Genomic DNA, 19,111 nt, shown 5'->3' with positions numbered 1-19,111 from the left:
GCCCCCAGGATATAACTTACAACCCTTGCCCTAAGGGCTGTGGGTGAGTGTCCTCAAAAATATAATTTCTATGGGGAAATCAACTACGCTTAACAAAATAACTATCTAAAAATTTTGATTGGATGTTTTTCTGGAAATGGTGGGCGTGGAAGGGGTGTTAGTTGCCTTCCAATCACTTTCGACTATTAAAAAGGGCACAAGCTACTCCAATTTCCAATTGAATGAGCCCTGTTCAAAGTTTCTAAAACAACTTCTACAATACGAGGCGCCCTGCTCAAGCAAAAAAATAATAAATAATAGATTGTGCCAACATCGTTCTTGTATGCCCCCCGGGCATAACTTAAAACCCTTGCTCTGAGGGTTGTGGGGGAGTGTCCTCCTCAAAAACATATTTTATATCTGGAAATCAACTACGCTGAACAAAATGGCTATCTGGAAATTTTGATTGGATGTGTTTAAAAGGAATGATGGGCGTGGGGGGGGGGGGGGGCGAGTTACCCTCCTATCACTTTCGACTATTAAAAAGGGCACTAGCCACTCCGATTTCCAATTGAATGAGCCCTTTTCGAATTTTCTACTACAACTCCTTCGATACGAAGTGACCTGGTATGGAAAACAAAACAGAAAAAATAATACATTGTGCCAACATCGTTCTTTACTTATGCAGCGCGATTGTGCTACCTATGACAATGGTTCAAACTAGATCTTTGTTATGTTCAGAGAACTTAAAACTAATAAACAAAAAAGAACTTACCCGTGGCACTATTTCTGGCACCCACATACTGATGACTAGCAGCTTCTGAATTTGAGGAATCGAATAAATAAATATCATCATCATTGTAACTGGCGAGTATTTCAGTGCCGTTATTGCTGTAAACGCATGATGTAATGTGAGCACGTGTTTCCGTGCCAGACTAAAAGCAAGAAAAGAAAATCCTTTTAAATTTACTATAGTTATTAAAATATTTTTTAATAGCGTTATTTTAATAAGGTCATAAGGAAGTCAGTAAAATAACTGTAAAAACATAGAAAGAACTGGCAGTTTTCGGTTAGATTCTAAGATGAATTTTAAATTAATATAATGCGTTTTGACTTTGACTGAATCCAAAGTGCATTCTATATTAATTCTAGTTTTATCAGATAATATTAGAAGCAATTGAACGGGACAAGGTTAAACACGGTAAAACCACTTCAATCAAGCAATTACTTAACTAATAAGTGAATATAACTATTGAAAAAATTTAAACATAAGAAATAAATAAATCACAAGAAATTTAAAAATAAAATAACAATATAAATATTTTAAAACTGTTTTTTTCAAACCATATAGGACTAAAAGTAACAAAAATGCAGTTATTTTAATATACAGTGTTTTCTGTTTGATCCAAAGACAGTTTTTTGACAGTTAAAGTCGATTTAATTTAAATTAACAGCCTCAGAAACTTTTAAACAAAAATTTTGGAGAAAATCAAAGATGCTTTATGAAGTTTTGGAATACTTATGTCTCTTGGTTACAGAGCCTTACCGCACTATTAACTACAGCATTACCTGTTTTTGTACTTATTTGAAATATTAAAGACCTATATTCATTTCATTTAAATTCTGCTCATTGAACTTACAGGCTAAAGGAATACGACATCATTTCATATGCATATCCGTACATAGATATGTACAACCTACCTCTTCACAAATGTGCGAAATTGAAGGTACTAGTAGGCTGCATAAGCCATATTTATTTCATTCATGTTTAACTTTTAGAACTATAAGGCTAATGAAAAAAGGAAATTAATTTTAAAATATGGCTAGATACTGCCTCTTCGTAGAACAAAAAAAGAAGAATAAAAAATAGAACAGATAAAAGATCAAATAAAAAGTCAAGCATGAAACAAGCAGAAACTTCAATACATGAATGAATGGAACCTAAAACAAAAGAAATCAAAACCAATAAACAAGTCAAACTCAAAACAAACAGAAATTAAAACAAATAATAGTAAGGCTACCAACCCCTTAAACCCACTAGAGACTGCACCGAATCGACTGCACACATGGGCGAAATTGAAGGTACTAGTAGGCTGCATAAGCCCGATTTATTTCATGTACATTTACTTTTAGAACTATGAGGCTAATGAAAAAAGGTAATTAATTTTAAGATATAGCTAAATACTGCCTCTTCTTAGAGCAATAAAAGAAGAATAAAAAATAAAAAATAAAAAAAAGGTCAAATAAAAAGTCAAGCATGAAACAAGCAGAAACTTCAATACATGAATGAATGCAACCTAAAACAAAAGAAATCAAAACCAATAAACAAGTCAAACTCAAAACAAATAGAAATTAAAACAAATAATAGTAAGGTTACCACCCCCTTAAACAAACTAGAGACTGCACCGAACTGACTGCACACATGTGCGAAATTACTAATAGGCTGCATAAGCCCGATTTATTTCATGTACGTTTTACTTTTAGAACTATAAGGCTAAAGAGAACAAGAAATTAATTTTAAAATATGGCTAAATACTGCCTCTTCGGAGAACGAAAAAAAAAGAAAGTTAAAAGGTCAAATAAAAAGTCAAGCATGAAGCAAGCAGAAACTTCAATACATGAATGAATGAAACCTAAAAAAAAAGAAATCAAAACCAATAATCAAGTCAAACTGAAAACAAACAGAAATTAAAACAAATAATAGTAAGACTACCACCCCCTTAAACCCACTAAACACTGCACTGAACTGACTGCACAAATGTGCAAAATTGAAGGTACTAGTGGGCTGCATAAGCCCGATTTATTTCATGTACGTTTTACTTTTAGAACTATAAGGCTAAAGAGAACAAGAAATTAATTTTATAATACGGCTAAATACTGCCTCTTCGCAGAAAAAAAAGAAGAATAAAAAAAACAGATAAAAGGTCAAATAAAAAGTCAAGCATGAAACAATCAGAAACTACAATACATTAATGAACGAAACCTAAAATAAAAGAAATCAAAACCAATAATCCAGTTAAAGTCAAAACAAAAAGAAATTAAAACAAATAATAGTAGGGCTACCACCCCCTTAAACCCACTAGAGACTGCACCGAACTGACTGCACACATGTGCAGAATTTAAGGTACTACTAGGCTGCATAAGCCCGATTTATTTCATGTACGTTTTACTTTTAGAACTATAAGGCTAATGAAAAAAGGAAATTAATTTTAAAATATGGCTAAATACTGCCTTTTCGCAGAACAAAAAAAGATGAATAAAAAAAAAAAAAAAACAGATAAAAAAGTCAAATAAAAGGTCAAGCATGAAACAAGCAGAAACTTCAATACATGAATGAACGAAACCTGAAAGAAAAGAAATCAAAACCAATAAATAAGTCAAACTCAAAACAAACAGAAATTAAAACAAATAATAGCAAGGCTACCACCCCCTTAAACCCAGTAGAGACTAATGCCACTTGCAGACCTACCACCCCCTTCAGCCCTCAAAGGCCAGTGTGTCATTCGGGTCCTGATTGACTGGTTGACATATAGTCAAACTTCAATGCATTATAGTCCAATTACTTACACCCACTTGCCCCAAGTACTTACAAATATAAGTTTCAAACTCACTTAAAAACAATTTATTTTTGCCCATTTTTAGGCCTCATTTTTAGGGAGGGGGGCTTCTGCGTTCCAGCCTAAAATTTTTTACATCGTGTTTCCCTTAGCTCTGGGACTTACGGTGTTTGGAAGAAAAAAAACTGGCTAGTTTCTAGATCCTATTATCAGGCACACCATTTTTTTTCTTTTTTCGCCAAACAAGGCCTTTTGCCTTGAGACCTATGGGTTTAAGTTTCAAACCAACAGAGCCAAAAATCCACTTAGCTCATTTTCGGATCCCCTAGCAGCTTGACCCTCCAATGAAAATATGTGGTCTTCCTGGTAGAAGGAACAACATCGAAAATCTCAAGCTGATCGGGAGAAGCATTTCCAGCGACATTCTCAATAAATGTTTTGGGACCCTCTTGGCCTAGTTTTACCGATACAAGTTTCAAACCAATAAAGAAGAAGAAGTTTTACATCCCATTTCAGGGTCCCATGCCACTAACCTATTTTGTTTTGTACATTACGGTCCCCTTGACCTATGAGCTAAGGGCTTTAAGTTCCAACCTATCCAGAAAAAATTTGGAACGTCTTCGGGTTCAGTTTGCTTCTTTTCTTTTTCAATGTGGTTCCATCAGCCAAAAGATTTCAGTATACATGTTTCAAGACAATTGAAAAAAGAATTGTTGGTTAGTTTTCGAGCCACATTTTTAAAAGGCCTGTGTAAACAAACAATTTCTTTTTTTGTGTGTGTACAGTAGAATGTCTTTGGCACAGTGTCCTAAGGGTATAAGTTTAAAGCCACTCACAAAAAAACAAGTGGTTGACAAAAAAAACCCTCTTGGCCCTATCCAGGTTTTTTTGCGTTGGATTCCCAATTCTTTCCACATATAAATTTTTAACCAATAGAACAAAAGTTTCTGGTCCATTTTCGGACTATGATTTTTTTTTTGGGGGGGGGGGAGCCTGTTTTGAAAATCCTTTTTTGTGTATCACAATCCTTTGATCCAGGAGGTTACGGACATATGTTCAAGCCGTTCCGAAAAAAGTTTTTTGGTCCAATATTTTTTTACTATTATTTCTTTGCTTGGCATAGGGTATCCTTCAGCCTAGGACTAAAGGATGTAAATTCAAGCTGATCGACAAAACTTTTTTGCCCTTTTTTATGGGATATGCCCCCAAACTAATATTTGTTTTGTGTAAATTATTGTATATTTTGCGAAAATACGTTCTAAGATCACACTGGCTAAACTTAGTAACATAATTTTGACAAGGACCTCTGCCAAGCCGTTCCCAGAGCTAAAAACAATACAAAAAACAAAACAAGAAACAACAAAAAACGAATTAACCTTTTGAAGTGAACGCTAACAAAGCAGAAGAAACAATGAAACAACAAACAAAAGCCAATTGTTCGGGCTTGGTTTTTGTTTGTTGTTCCAGTGTTGTTTTTTTTTCTGTTTCGTTAGCGTTAAATTTAAAAGATGAGCTCCTTTCAAAGTTTCTCCGACAACTATTTCTATACGAAGTGCCCTGGTCAGAAAAAAAACACAAAAAAAACATAGCAGAAAAAAAACATGGTCAGAAAAAAAAACACAAAAAAAACATAGCAGAAAAAAAACATGGTCAGAAAAAAAAACACAAAACATAATACATAGTGCCCAATTCGCTCTTTTCTTAGGCAGCGCTATTTCACTACCTATGACAAATTCTATTAGTAAGTGATTTGCTTAAGCAGAATCTTACAAAACTAATACATTTTAAAAAAATTAGAAAAATCGAGGATTCAGTTTTTGATGAAAGAGGAAATTTTTCGAAATCCTCTATATCTTAAACAGTTTAAAAAAAATTGGAGATCCAGTTTTTAACGAAAAAGACATCCATGTGCAGTTATACACTTTTGGGGAATATCGAGCACCATGGTAACACCGGGTAATATCCATGTGCAGTTATATAGTTTTTGGTAAAATCCGGCACCATGGAAACATCGGATAATATTGGTAATATCCATGTCCAGTTATACACTTTTGGGTAATGTCGGGTACAATGGTAACATCGGGTAATATTGTAAACTTTGGAAATAGGTTTTTCTTGGTTAAAACCAATAATTAAGATTCTATGTATATGTCGGAGATTCGTATGTGTAATCCTTCACATGGTCACTTGAACCCGGAATAAACCCACTATCTAAAATGCAAACATTGCAAATTGTCAACAATCAACAACCCCACTTCTTATAAATTCTCTTTATCAGTTCTGTCAAGTGGCCAGATGTGTATCCGAATGTGGGTTATCAATTTAGATTATTTGAGTCAGTTCGAATTCTGTATCTGTCCTCGCCATATGTACCTTCACTGTATTATATGTATAAATAAACGTTTTATACTCTAAACACAGACTATGTGATGGTTAGAGGTTCTAGGCATCCTCCACCGGTAGAACCCAGATAATAGGCCAACGCTACCATAAGGTCCTAAAAAGAAGAAGTCTCACTGTACAGAGAAATAGACAATTCACAGAAAAGTGAACAAAGAAACTTTACAAAGTGGTGCAGCGGTCTTTGCCGGAGAGGATTGCAGTAAACATTTTATTTTGAGGCCCGTCACCTACAAGATTGCAGTAAACATTTTATTTTGAGGCCCGTCACCTACAGTGTCGTCGTTCCAACTTCAGTTCCAGGTTCCAGTTCAGATCTAGTTCAGTTCCAGGTTCCAGCTTCAGTTCCAGGTTCCAGTTCAGTTCTAGGTTCCAGGTTCCCGCTCCAATTTAAGGTTCCCGCTCCAGATTCCAGTTTTTGAAAAAAAGTGAAGAACGTCGAAGGACAATTTACGAAAGTAAGTCATGCATTTTAAGTTCGCACGCGAGTAGGAAATCTGTTAGGAGTGTTGAATAACGATTTTTCATTGTTTTTAGAGCGTTGACTTAATTAATTTGTTTTACTAATATTTTTCTTTTTCTCGTTTAAAATGAGCGCAATTCCAATTTTAGATCCTTCAGATCCTGAATTTGACAAAGATATTGCTTCATCCTTTTTCAAAGAAATAAGAAGTAAAGGTTTAAATATCTCTTTGAATTTTGATTCTTCAAGTCGGGATTATAATCCCACTTTAATCGTGAAATTTTTGACTACTCTAGGTAATTTAATGGCCAAAGAAAATGCAACGGAAAGAAGTAATGTAAATATGGGGGATAATTCTGAGGATGATATAACAGATAAACCTATTGAGGATAAGAGCAAAAAGGAGAATTTGAATCAGAGTAATTGGGTCAGTAATGGTTCCCGTGGGAAATATTCCAGTTCTTGAAAATGCAAAATTTATAAAACCTTTTTTTAGCCAATTGAGAAGGGTAAAAACATTGCTAGGCTGGTCAGACTCGCAGGTAATAGATGCAGTACCGCTTAGAGTAACAGGGTCATTACTTAATTTTTTTGAGGATAGAGATTCCTCCAATATTATTAATTTAGAGGAACTTGAAAAGGAAATGACGTAGGCATATCTACCAGGAAAGACAGCTGGAAAAAAATTCAAAGATTTAGCTGAATTGAGGCAATCATCCAATGAGACAGTGTATCAGTTTTATAAGAGGGTGGAGATTGCCACAAAATCATATCGATCGGGGTACGGCGGATTAGTAGGTTTTTTTCTGATAGTATAGGCCTGGATTGTTTTATTGAAGGCTCGAGACTAAATATTAAGAGATATTTATTAGAACACCAGGATGATTATAATTCCCTCTCTGAAGCGTATAAGATAGCGCAGCGTTTTGAAGCTATTGAAAAAGCAATTGGTGAAGAAAAGCAGGAGTTTTTGCAGCAACCGTAGATGCTGAATTTCGTTGGACAGGACAGAATGAAGAACTCCGTCAGAACTGGCCTGACGTAAAACGTGACCAGGGGGATAGGTAGATTTTTTTTTAGTGCAGGATGTAGGGATCATATTAGGAATTTAAGCAGAAATTTTAGGAAAAAAAATTATGAAGAGAAACTGAGAATTTTTTATAAGGCATTGATCTAAAAAGGTGTATTATCAAGAGAGACGAGAAATTTATTATTAGGAACCGACGTAATGAGGCGTTGTGTCGAGAGAGATAAGTCTGGTGAAGGGGCGAACTATGGTTGACCGAGGGACCAGATAACTGAGAATTTATTAGGAACCAACGTAATGAGGCGTTGTGTCGAGAGAGATGAGGCTGGTGAAGGGGCGGACGACGGTCGACCGACGAACCAGTGGTGAACAGGTTTCAGAGGATCCTGAAAAAGGAAGGTCTGAGCGGTTAACGGGTTCAGAGGATCCTGGGAAAGGAAGGTCTGAGCTCCCATGGGCGAAGAGAGAGGTAGGCGGTGGATCGCCGAACCTCGAAAACCCTGCAGGTTTCGTACCAGGGAAAATAGTCGACAGGGCGAAAAGAGCGTGCCAGAAGTCGACAGGGCGGAAAAGAGTTCCGTGCCAGAGAGGAAAATAGTCGACAGGGCGGAAAAGAGCGTGCAAGAAGTCGACAGGGCGGAAAAGAGTTCCGTGCCAGGGGGAGTGACAGATAATAATTTTGTGTCTTGGCTGTTGAAAATTTATGACGGTCTGTTTCTGAAGGTGTTCTTTATTTTTATCCGCTAGGAGGCGTTGGCAAGGACAAAGGGATCCCTAGAACAGCTGAAATAGTCTTGCCAAGTGTCCTAGTAGATTCGGCAATAAAACTGGCTCATGATCACTTACTCATTGGTGGTCACATGTCTATGGAGAAGACATTAGATCGAGTAAGTCGTATCTTTGTATTTGATAGAATGGGTGCAAAAGTTTGAGAGCATTACGAGAACTGTGATTTATGCTTGCGTAGGAATAAAATGCATCAGAACGTCAAACCTACGTTAGAAAAAAATGAAGAGCCGAAAGACCCATTCAGTGTGTTTTCGGTGGACTCTGCTGGTCCCAAGGGGGGCGCCTTATGTGGGGCTACTGAAAACAGAAATTTTCATATTTTACTTGACGTTGACCATTTTTCAAAATTTTGTATCCTGAAAGCTGTGCTGAGGATAACAGCAGAAGATCTGTGCTATTTTCTTTTCGAGTCAGTGATAGCCTACTTTGGTCTATTTTAAATTTTGATCACTGATTCCCATCAATTTTTCTATTCAAATCTCATTTCACAGGTATGGGAAAAATTAAAAATTAAACATTTTTCGTCATGCTATAAACTTCAATCGAATGGGTTATGTGAGAAACTTGTGAAGGTAACAAAATCCGTATTAAAAGCTTATTGTCAGGATCATCCCAATTCTTGGGATACTTATTTGCCTTTCGTTCAGAATGTATTAAATTCTACTATTTCTTCCACAACTAAATATTCATCCCATAGCATAATTTTTGGTAGGCAGCTTCTTTCATTTTTCGATATTGAACTATCATTTCCTTCAATTGACTATTTTAACAGTTATGAGAATTATATGGTTAACTTAGTTAGTAATTTATTCACGATTTGCAGTATTTATGATGAACAAATAGGAAAACAGACAAAATCTCAAAGATTACAATATAATAAAAATGCTGTAGTACTACCAGTTTTTCGAGAAGGAGACTTAGTTAATTTCCAAGATAAAGCTCCGAATCCAAGGGAAATCAAGGGTTTAAAGGTAAAATTTCGTGTACCATATGAAATTTTAAAACTTTTAAAAGATTCACCATTCTTGTTACGAGAACTTTCAGGGAATTATGTAAGAAGAGCGGTAAATGGTCGTCTGATAAAGCCTTTAAAGGATTCAGAAACTTTCTTACGTTTAAATCCTATTTTTCAGGAGAAAATTGATATGATTAATAAATCTAATATTGCTAATAGTAGAGTAAAATCTAAAGACGAAGAGAAAAGCAGCAACGGTTATAGCTTACGTCAACGTCCGGGCGAGAAACTTTTGGTTGTTCAAAATTGTCTTGAGCAACCAGTAATAACAAATAAATCAATATCGGAGGAATCAAGAATCGTAGAATTGGAGTTAGAGAATCGTGGGCATAGGAGAATCGATTCAACATCATCTGTATACCAGCTTCCTGTGGAAACTCCAGTAGTAACTTCAGAAATAATGGAGGATAGCTCCATTTCTAGCGAACAACATGAGGTTCAAATGGAACCTAGTCTAGTTAGTGTAGAAGTAGATAAAGGGGAAATAGAGGTTAAGGCAGGCTCGAGTGGAGAATCAAGTAGTCTTAGGAGAAGCAATAGGAAAACAGGAAATAAACCTCCAGGTTATTATAGAGTATTGAAACAATTGTAGAGAGATAAGTAGAGTAAGATGATTGTAGAGATCAGTATGTTATTGCAGTACAAACGGTGTTGGGAATTGATGTTAAGTCAAAATGAGGATGTAGCTGGGTTTTATACTGATTAACTGGACAGGAGAAATGCTTTCTTTGAAATATCAAAAATAGAAAGATAAAAATGACAAGCGAAAGATGTTTGACCAACCTTTTTCAAATGATGTATTTACTTCGTTTTGATATCTTATGGATAGTAAAATAACCGAATAATTTGGAAAAAAAAGAATTAAAGCTTTGGAAAAAGGAAAGTAAAAGAAAATCTCATTGTGTTTCTGTCAAAGATTATCATTTTTTGTTCAAGTGTTCTGTTCAAATTTAAATTCTTTTAAAAGATATTCTGACGATGTGCCAATTTTTATATTAGGTGTAGCTATGCGAATTTTATGCGAACTTAGCATGACAATATAAAGTGAAATGAAAGTGCCAATTGGGAAAATATTTTCTTGTGTCTTGTTGATTCAGTTTTAGTGTCAGTATTTATTTTATGTTCTTGTTAAGTGTACCTTTGTTTGTACCTTTGTTTGAGGATAGAAAATCGTTTTTTTTGGGGGGGGGAAAAAAGATTTTGAAAACCCCGGGGAAAATCTGTAAACTTTGGAAATAGGTTTTTCTTGGTTAAAACCAATAATTAAGATTCTAAGTATATGTCGGAGATTCGTATGTGTAATTCTTCACATGGTCACTTGAACCCGGAATAAACCCATTATCTAAAATGCAAACATTGCAAATTGTCAACAATCACCAACCCCACTTCTTATAAATTCTCTTTATCAGTTCTGTCAAGTGGCCAGATGTGTATCCGAATGTGGGTTACCAATTTAGATTATTTGAGCAGTTCGAATTCTGTATCTGTCCTCGCCATATGTACCTTCACTGTATTATATGTATAAATAAACGTTTTATACTCTAAACACAGACTATGTGATGGTTAGAGGTTCTAGGCATCCTCCACCGGTAGAACCCAGATAATAGGCCAACGCTACCATAAGGCCCTAAAGAGAAGAAGTCTCACTGTACAGAGAAATAGACAATTCACAGAGAAGTGAACAAAGAAAGTTTACAATATCCATGTGCAGTTATATAGTTTTTGGTAAAATCAGGCACCATGGAAAAATCGGATAATACTGGTAATATCCATGTCCAGTTATACACTTTTGGGTAATATCGGGTACCATGGTAACATTGGGTAATATCTGTAATATCCATGGGCAGTTATGCAGTTTTTGGTAATATCGGGCACCAAAATAAAAAAGGAAAAAATAGTGGTTAAAGAACAGCATATAATAAGCTAAATTTATTCGGCATTAAAGAGCAAAAAAGGCTTAACTTTCCTTCGAAGGGGTAGTTGTCTGAAAATCAACAGACGTTTAATTTTTATCGGCGAAAAGCATTGTCAAATTTAACTAATTAGTTTTGTTTATTTATTTTACCGATTTAACGTGGTAACCCTCATGAACATCTGGTGCTGCCCTAGAAACTTCATAATTTTAAAACTACGAAAAGAAAAATCTTAGAAAATCGTGGTTTTCCCCTATACATCGACCTAAGATAAATGCAAGGGTTAAAAAACAATATTTTTATTTCCATGTCCTTGGTACTTCAATAAAACTTCCATGCATAAAAATGAAAAGCCAAGTCCTTTTTTTGCCTGAAGCTTTGAAGCTTGTTCGTGCTCACCTGACAATTCAACTGACCATGTATCTAACTTCCATGTATCAAAACAAAACTTCCATGTATCAAAATGAAAAGCCAAGTCCTTTCTCTTGCCTGAAGCATTGAAGCTTATTTGTGCTCACCTGACAATTCAACTGACCATGTATCAAACTTCCATGTATCAAAATAAATTTCCAATTATCAAAATGAAATCCAAGTCCTTTTTCTTGCCTGAAGCTCTGAAGCTTGTTCGTCCTCTCCTGACAATTCAACTGACCATATATCGAACTTCCATGTATCAAAACAAAACTTCCATGTATCAAAATGAAAAGCCAAGTCCTTTTTCTTGCCTGAAGCTTGTTCGTGCTCATCTGACAATTCAACTGACCATGTATCAAACTTCCGTGTATCAAAACAAAACTTCCATGTATCAAAATGAAAAGCCAAGTCCTTTTTCTTGCCTGAAGCTTTGAAGCTTGTTTGTGCTCACCTGACAATTCAACTGACCATGTATCAAACTTCAATGTATCAAAATAAAAATTCCAATTATCAAAATTAAATCCAAGTCCTTTTTCTTGCTTGAAGCTTTGAAGCTTGTTGGTGTTCACCTGACAATTCAACTGAACATGTATCAAACTTCCATGTATCAAAATAAAGCTTCCATGTATCAAAATGAAAAGCCAAGTCCTTTTTCTTACCTGAAACTTTGAAGCTTTTTCGTGCTCACCTTACAATTCAACTGACCATGTATCAAACTGCCATGTATCAAAATAAAACTTCCATGTCCCAAAATGAAAAGCCAAGTCCTTATTCTTGCCGGCAACATTGAAGCTTGTTCGTGCTTACCTGACAATTCAACTGACCATGTATCAAACTTCCATGCATCAAAATAAAACTTCCATGTATCAAAGTGTAAAGCCAAGTCCCTTTTCTTGCCTGAAGCTTTGAAGCTTGTTTGTGCTCACCTGACAATTCAACTGACCATGCATCAAACTTCCATGTATCAAAATAAAAATTCCAATTATCAAAATGAAATATAAGTCTTTTTTCTTGCCTGAAGTTTTGAAGCTTGTTCGTGCTCACCTGACAATTCAACTGACATTGTATCAAACTTCCATGAATTAAAATAAAACTTCCATGTATCAAAATGAAAAGCCAAGTCCTTTTTCTTGCCTGAAGCTTTGAAGCTTATTTGTGCTCACCTGACAATGCAACTGACCATGTATCAAACTTCCGTGTATCAAAACAAAACTTCCATGTATCAAAATGAAAAGCCAAGTCCTTTTTCTTGCCTGAAGCTTTGAAACTTGTTCGTGCTCACCTGACAATTCTTTGCAATGAAATGAGAAAATATAACTCTAGAAAATGTAAATTCTAGAAAACATTTATTTTTTCTAACTTTCGTTTGGAAAATTATTTTCTTTGCGATAAGTGGTTAAACTTTGATCATACTAGCTTAAAGGGATTTTCTAGGGGAATCCTTTGCTTTTTATCTTCGTCGTGCTTGTCAATTTAAAAGTTCCCATTTTGTGTGTGACGTCATATACAGTCAATTGCAATTATAAATGACGTCATACCAAAACAAGGAATGGTACTATGTTAAATATGCTTTTTGTGCCATCATTGTGTAAAAACAGCATGACGTCATCAACTATATGACGTCAGATCACTAGTATAAATGGATGCGCAAACTCACAACAACCTTATTTGTCAAAGCAATCTTAACGTGCAATCTATTCAAAATGTTATTTAAGAGGATAAAAAGAAGCGAGTTGTTGACTAAATTAATAGAATGGAGAAGAAATCCATCAAAGAAATCTCTGGTAGACGGAGCCTCTAGGAGAGGAAAATCTGAGAGCGAAGGTCAATTGCTATTCACGAATATTGAAAATTACATGATCAAGCCACAATGGAATCCAGCTAATCCTGCAAATGTGAATTCCATGACATCAAATGAAGAAATCAAAATATGGGAAGGTCCAAGTCATCATTTAGACGTCGTAATCTCTTTCGAGAATGATTTTAACCCCACTGCTATCATTGTCCCATCATTGAATGTTCAGAAGCCTAAATCAGTTGAAACATTAGTCTACTTTAAAAAAAATAAGCAAGAAAGCAATTCGAACCCTGTGCCATTGTATGTAAATCCTTATTCAAAGGACGATATCACAGACGGGAGTAAGTCTAATCCGGTTTTGTTCCAACAAGAAATTGATGAAGAAATCAAATCTACAAGTGAAGAAATGAAAAAATGGGGATCTCCATGTCAGTACACAGAGGTTAAAGTACACCCTGTTGTGGATCATAGGATTTCCATGGCTGGAAAAAATAATCGACTAATGATCAAAACACTTAAGGTATATGGGGATGTAAATCCTTATTCAAAGGACGATATCACAGACGGGAGGAAGTCTAATTCGGTTTTGTTCCAACAAGAAATTGATGAAGAAATCAAATCTACAAGTGAAGAAATGAAAAAATGGGGATCTCCATGTCAGTACACAGAGGTTAAAGTACACCCTGTTGTGGATCATATGATTTCCATGGCTGGAAAAAATAATCGACTAATGATCAAAACACTTAAGGTATATGGGGATGTAAATCCTTATTCAAAGGACGATATCACAGACGGGAGGAAGTCTAATTCGGTTTTGTTCCAACAAGAAATTGATGAAGAAATCAAATCTACAAGTGAAGAAATGAAAAAATGGGGATCTCCATGTCAGTACACAGAGGTTAAAGTACACCCTGTTGTGGATCATATGATTTCCATGGCTGGAAAAAATAATCGACTAATGATCAAAACACTTAAGGTATATGGTTCTTTAGTAAATTAACTTCGATCGCTACCAGTGATATTTATTAGTTCAAAAAAACGTTTTTGGCCCGAATGTTAAAAAAGAAGAGGAAAGGTGGCAAACATTTTAAAAAGAAGAGGAAAGGTGGCATTCAAAACACCTTTTTTGAGCCGCATTTTAAAAAAGAAGAGGAAAGGTGGCAAACATTTTTGTTCTTACTTCCCTTATAATAAGAAAAATTGATCAAGTGTTTACCTGGCAAGTCTTATCGGAGCTAGAGTCCTTGAAAAATTTTTCACTTATTATTATTAGCACATCAATAGCGGTCTTATGCTTGTCTAACTTTACATAGTTTTGCAGTAATTAATGGATTACTAAATTTCAACACTTACCAATACAAAAACGCTGATTAGATATTTTGTTTTATTTTGATTGTGTATTGGTTTTACATAAGACAAAAATATACATGTATTTATTTTCTCATTTTCTAGTTTTGTGGTCTGTTTTTATTTATTCATTTAATTTTTATGATATTGATGAGTTCAATCCTTATGTTTGTTATCCCAATAATTACAAGCTATGTTCTCCAGTGGGAAGCATTATCATTTTGTTGTTGTGTTGTAATAAGGCCATTCATTCATGAATTAATGTTTACTGAAGAAAAAGAAAATGAAGAGGAACATAACGAAAATTTTCATAATACCTATAAGAAAAATATTTCACGGAAATGGGTACTTCAAAAAGTTATGGCCTTGCGGTCAATAATCTATGCGTCAATAATCCTCCCTTTTCAATTGAATATTTTATCAAAGAATATTTTTTAAAAACTGATTATAAATCTTCAGTTGAACATCTTTATAAAATTTGCATTTCTTTCCTTTAAACCAACTTCATTTGGTTTCTATTTCTAATATTTGCTGATTATTTTTGTCCTATGCAGCCTTTGAATATTTCTGAAATTTTCCCGATTTACCCAGAGACCAGATTTTTCGTATGAAATTCGCCCAACATCGAGAGCATATTTCAGTTGTCATAGTGGGCAAACATCTGGAACTCAATCTAAGACCAAATCCGTGATTATACTGACTTTTGATTTGTTTCCAATCGAAGAACAAATTTTGTTTAAGAAAAATTATGTTCATCTACGATATAAGTATACCCTCTTGCTTTTGGGCAAAGAATACTATAAATATAAACTCACTTGCGAGCTCACACCCAATCATATTGCATAAGATATTTTTATTTCATTCTTAAATAACATGAGATGTAGGCCATATATATCAAAACAGACGTTGTAGAAAAATTACCTGCAAGTTCAATCGGTAGAAGATTAATTGTCTGTGTTTTTTTTTTTTGTAATTTTTTTTTGTCAAATGAGCTTTTGTCTTGAGCTTTGTAAGGCAGCTTTTGTCTCTACTTGTGTATTAAATAAAAAAACAAGTTTTTTAAACTGTAAGTGTAAGGAGCGACATTAAAACTTAAAACGAACAGAAATTATTCCGTATATGAAAGGGGCTGTCCCCTCCTCAACGCCTCTCTATTAACGCTACATTTTTTTAATTTTTTAAAAAATAAATTTGTTTAAAAGAGTGGAACTTTTGCGTAAAGAGCGAGTCGTTGAGGAGCGGACATTCTCTTTCATATGAGGACTAAATTCCGGGCGGTTTAGTTTTAATGTCGCTCCTTACTTTCAGTTTAAAAAACTTGTTTTTCTTATTTAATTTCTGATCGTTTTTTAGTTAATACAGCATTTATTTTGGCTCACCGTCAATGAATAAGTAAACAAAATTTGCATAAAAATTTTACTTTTCTTTTGCTAAATGGATGTCTCTAAATTTGGTTATGACGTAATTTACAAATTAACTTACGTAACTAACTTCTTGCAAAAAATACAAAATTTCAGATTTTTGCATATATGAGCTTGAAATATATGTAATAGGGTTTTCTGATACGCAAATCTGACGCTGTGATTTCATTAAAATTCTTTCACTTGGAAGGGATGTTTCCCCCCCTCCTTCTAAGATCAGGTAAATTTTATCAGGATTGTAGCCATTGATGAGTAATACAAAACTTAGTATAATATATTTATTTAGAATCAGCATTATTAAAAACTTCTTTTGTTACATTTATTGACATCAAATTCCGTATTTAAAAGTTTCGATTACTATTGAGCCGTATCGCTTGTTTCTTTTATTGTTTTTTTTTATTACGTATATGTTATTACGTATATGAGGGGGTCCTCCCCTTAGTCAATACCACGCTCTTCACGTTAAAAGTTAAAAAAAAATTTTATTCACAAACCCCTGAATCACAAAGGCTGTTTAATTAAAATAGATAGCTCTTTTGAAAGCACTAAAAAAACTGTAGCGTAAAGAGCGAGGTATTGACTTGGGAGAGAACCCCCTCACATACATTATAATTTCTGTTCGTTTTAAGTTCTAATGTTGCTTCTGTATACGTCCCAAAAACCAAGATTTGACATTAACAGTGTATAAAGATCATAAATTTTATTCCTCCCCCAGAGGTCTTCGGTGGATTAAGTCATCCTAAAAGTCACAGTTCTAGTATTTACAACCATGTTTCACAAAATGGTTCTTCTGCAATTTTGATCGGGTGAGTGTGTGGCAGAAATGATCTGGAGTTGGGACCTAGTTGCCCTCCATTTATTTTGGTCCCTGAAGAAGGGCGTCCCACCCCCCACTACCCGAAAAAATTCCCCCTGAAAACATTTGTGTACTTCTAAATAACCAATACTATATGTTAACATTGAGTGAAGTTCATAACTTTCAGCCCTCCCCCTGGGGGCTTCGAGGGATTAAGTCATCCTAAAAGAAATATTTATAAAATTTTCGACCATGCTGAACAAAATGGCTATCTCAAAATTTTGATCGGGTGACTTTGGGAAAAAAATGAGCGTGGGAGGGGGTCTAGTTGCCCTCCATTTTTTGGTCACTTAAAAAGGGCACTAGAACTTTTAATTTTCGTTCGAATGAGCCCTCCTAAGATATTCTAGGACCGTTGGGTTGATACAATCACCCATGGGAAAAAAAAAACAAAAAAAAAACTAATAAACACGCATCCGTGATCTTTCTTCTGGAAAAAAAATGGAAAATTCCACATTTTTGCAGATAGGAGCTTGAAACCTCTAGAGTAGGGTTCTCTGATACGCTGAATATGATGGTGTGATTTTCATTAAGGTTCTATATGTTTTAGGGGGTCTTTCCCCCTTTTTTAGAAAATCAGCCAAATTTTCTCAGGTTAGCGTAACTTTTGATGGGTAAGATTAAACTTGATGAAACTTATATATTTGAAATCAGAATTAAAATCTGATTCTCTTGATGTATCTATAGGTATCAAAATTTCGTTTTTTTAGAGTTTCGGTTACCATTGAGCCGGGTCGCACCTTACTTACAGTTCGTTACCACGAACTGTTTGATAATCGCCAGCACTTTGAAGCACTAGCCATGTCGGCTGCCTGTCAAATTATATGAATATATTTGTGTTTAAACAGAAATGTTATATTCAATTCTTTTACCCTTTTGTAGGATAGTGAATTGATGTTTGACAATAAAGGGTCCAGGGTTCAAATACCGTTGCCCCAAGGTTGGGCGACAGGGTTGGTACCTGTCCCTATAAAAGACCCATTAACTCAAACATCAATAAGACACCACCATTGGATTATCTATATCACAGCATTATCATTGAAAACACTAAACAGATAAAACCAAATTAACCATGATCAACACAACGAAGTAAGGGACCAAAAAACTAAGACAAGAGGTCACTAGACTTTAAGCTTTGCGACGTTTTACAAATCACTTTCTCAAGATAGTTGGATAAAGCAAATAATGCATCCATGATAGAGCAAGCATTAATAAGGTGTTGATACCGAAATATTAAAAGGGGCAAAAGGATAATTTTGCAATACTTACATTAAAACTCGATGGACAGTAACGTGCCACATATTCTTGAGAACCAAGACGCATTGATCTTCTATCACAAACACGCGCATACTGGTCACAACCTCCTAGAAGTACGTAATTGCTATCTAATGGATGTCCCTGTATACTATATAATGGTACTTTACTTCCTTCTTCTTTAACCAAACAAGCCCTAGAAAGAAGTTTCGAATTGGTAAAAGCTTGAGCAAGGACTAGGTAAACTTCAGGAACGAAATAGGAAATAGCTGAGTTTTAGTTTTTATTAACATTCTTATATATTTTTAATAACCATTAAAATATTTTTAATTCAATATACTGAATGAATACACAAAATATTAGCTCATAAAAACATTTTTACTAACCCATTTATTTAGGAAATAAGAAGGAAAGACTGAGTGCAAATGAGCTGGTCATTACAAAAGAGATTCTATTCCATAAACCTTTATTTTTTTTTGGGGGGGGGGGGAAATGATTAAGAATAAAGTCAATGACATTCTACATATTGCTGAACTTATTAGAGCGACGATTCCATCCAAATTTCAGGCCGCAAACATTAGTCAACAGTTCATTGTAACAAACAGTAAGTAAGGAGCAACGCGGCTCAATAGTAACCGTAACTCTAAAAACAAAATATTGATATCAATACACATATGAAAAAAAATCGGTTTATTATGATAATTCAAAATGTATAAGATTCATTATGTATAGTGCTACTCATAAAAAAAAATACAAGCCTGAGAAAATTTGCCTGATTTTCGGAAAAGGGGGGAAACACCCCCTAAAAGTCAAAGAATGTTGATGAAATGCACACCATCAGATCCAGTATATCAGATAATCATACTGTAGAGGTTTTA

At 34.7% G+C, this 19,111-nt stretch overlaps 1 protein-coding gene across 2 annotated transcripts in view; it reads right to left on the bottom strand.

The window, feature by feature from the left end:
* The window catches only part of LOC148950654 (DDB1- and CUL4-associated factor 8-like), a 105,150-nt gene that overhangs the window by 23,872 nt on the left and 62,167 nt on the right, over positions 1–19,111 (bottom strand). For both annotated transcript variants that reach the window (XM_089092541.1, XM_089092542.1), the window contains exons 7-8: positions 18,249–18,429; positions 755–914 (exon numbers count right to left, since the gene is read on the bottom strand). In XM_089092541.1, coding sequence (XP_088948667.1) covers positions 755–914; positions 18,249–18,429 — 341 coding nt within the window. The remainder of the gene's footprint in view (positions 1–754; positions 915–18,248; positions 18,430–19,111) is intronic.

This window comes from Artemia sp. Qi Xiang Cuo, chromosome 7 (assembly GCF_049724085.1).
Source record: "Artemia sp. Qi Xiang Cuo chromosome 7, ASM4972408v1, whole genome shotgun sequence".
Classification (NCBI taxonomy): domain Eukaryota; kingdom Metazoa; phylum Arthropoda; class Branchiopoda; order Anostraca; family Artemiidae; genus Artemia; species Artemia sp. Qi Xiang Cuo.
This window is presented reverse-complemented; position numbering and strand designations above follow the sequence as displayed.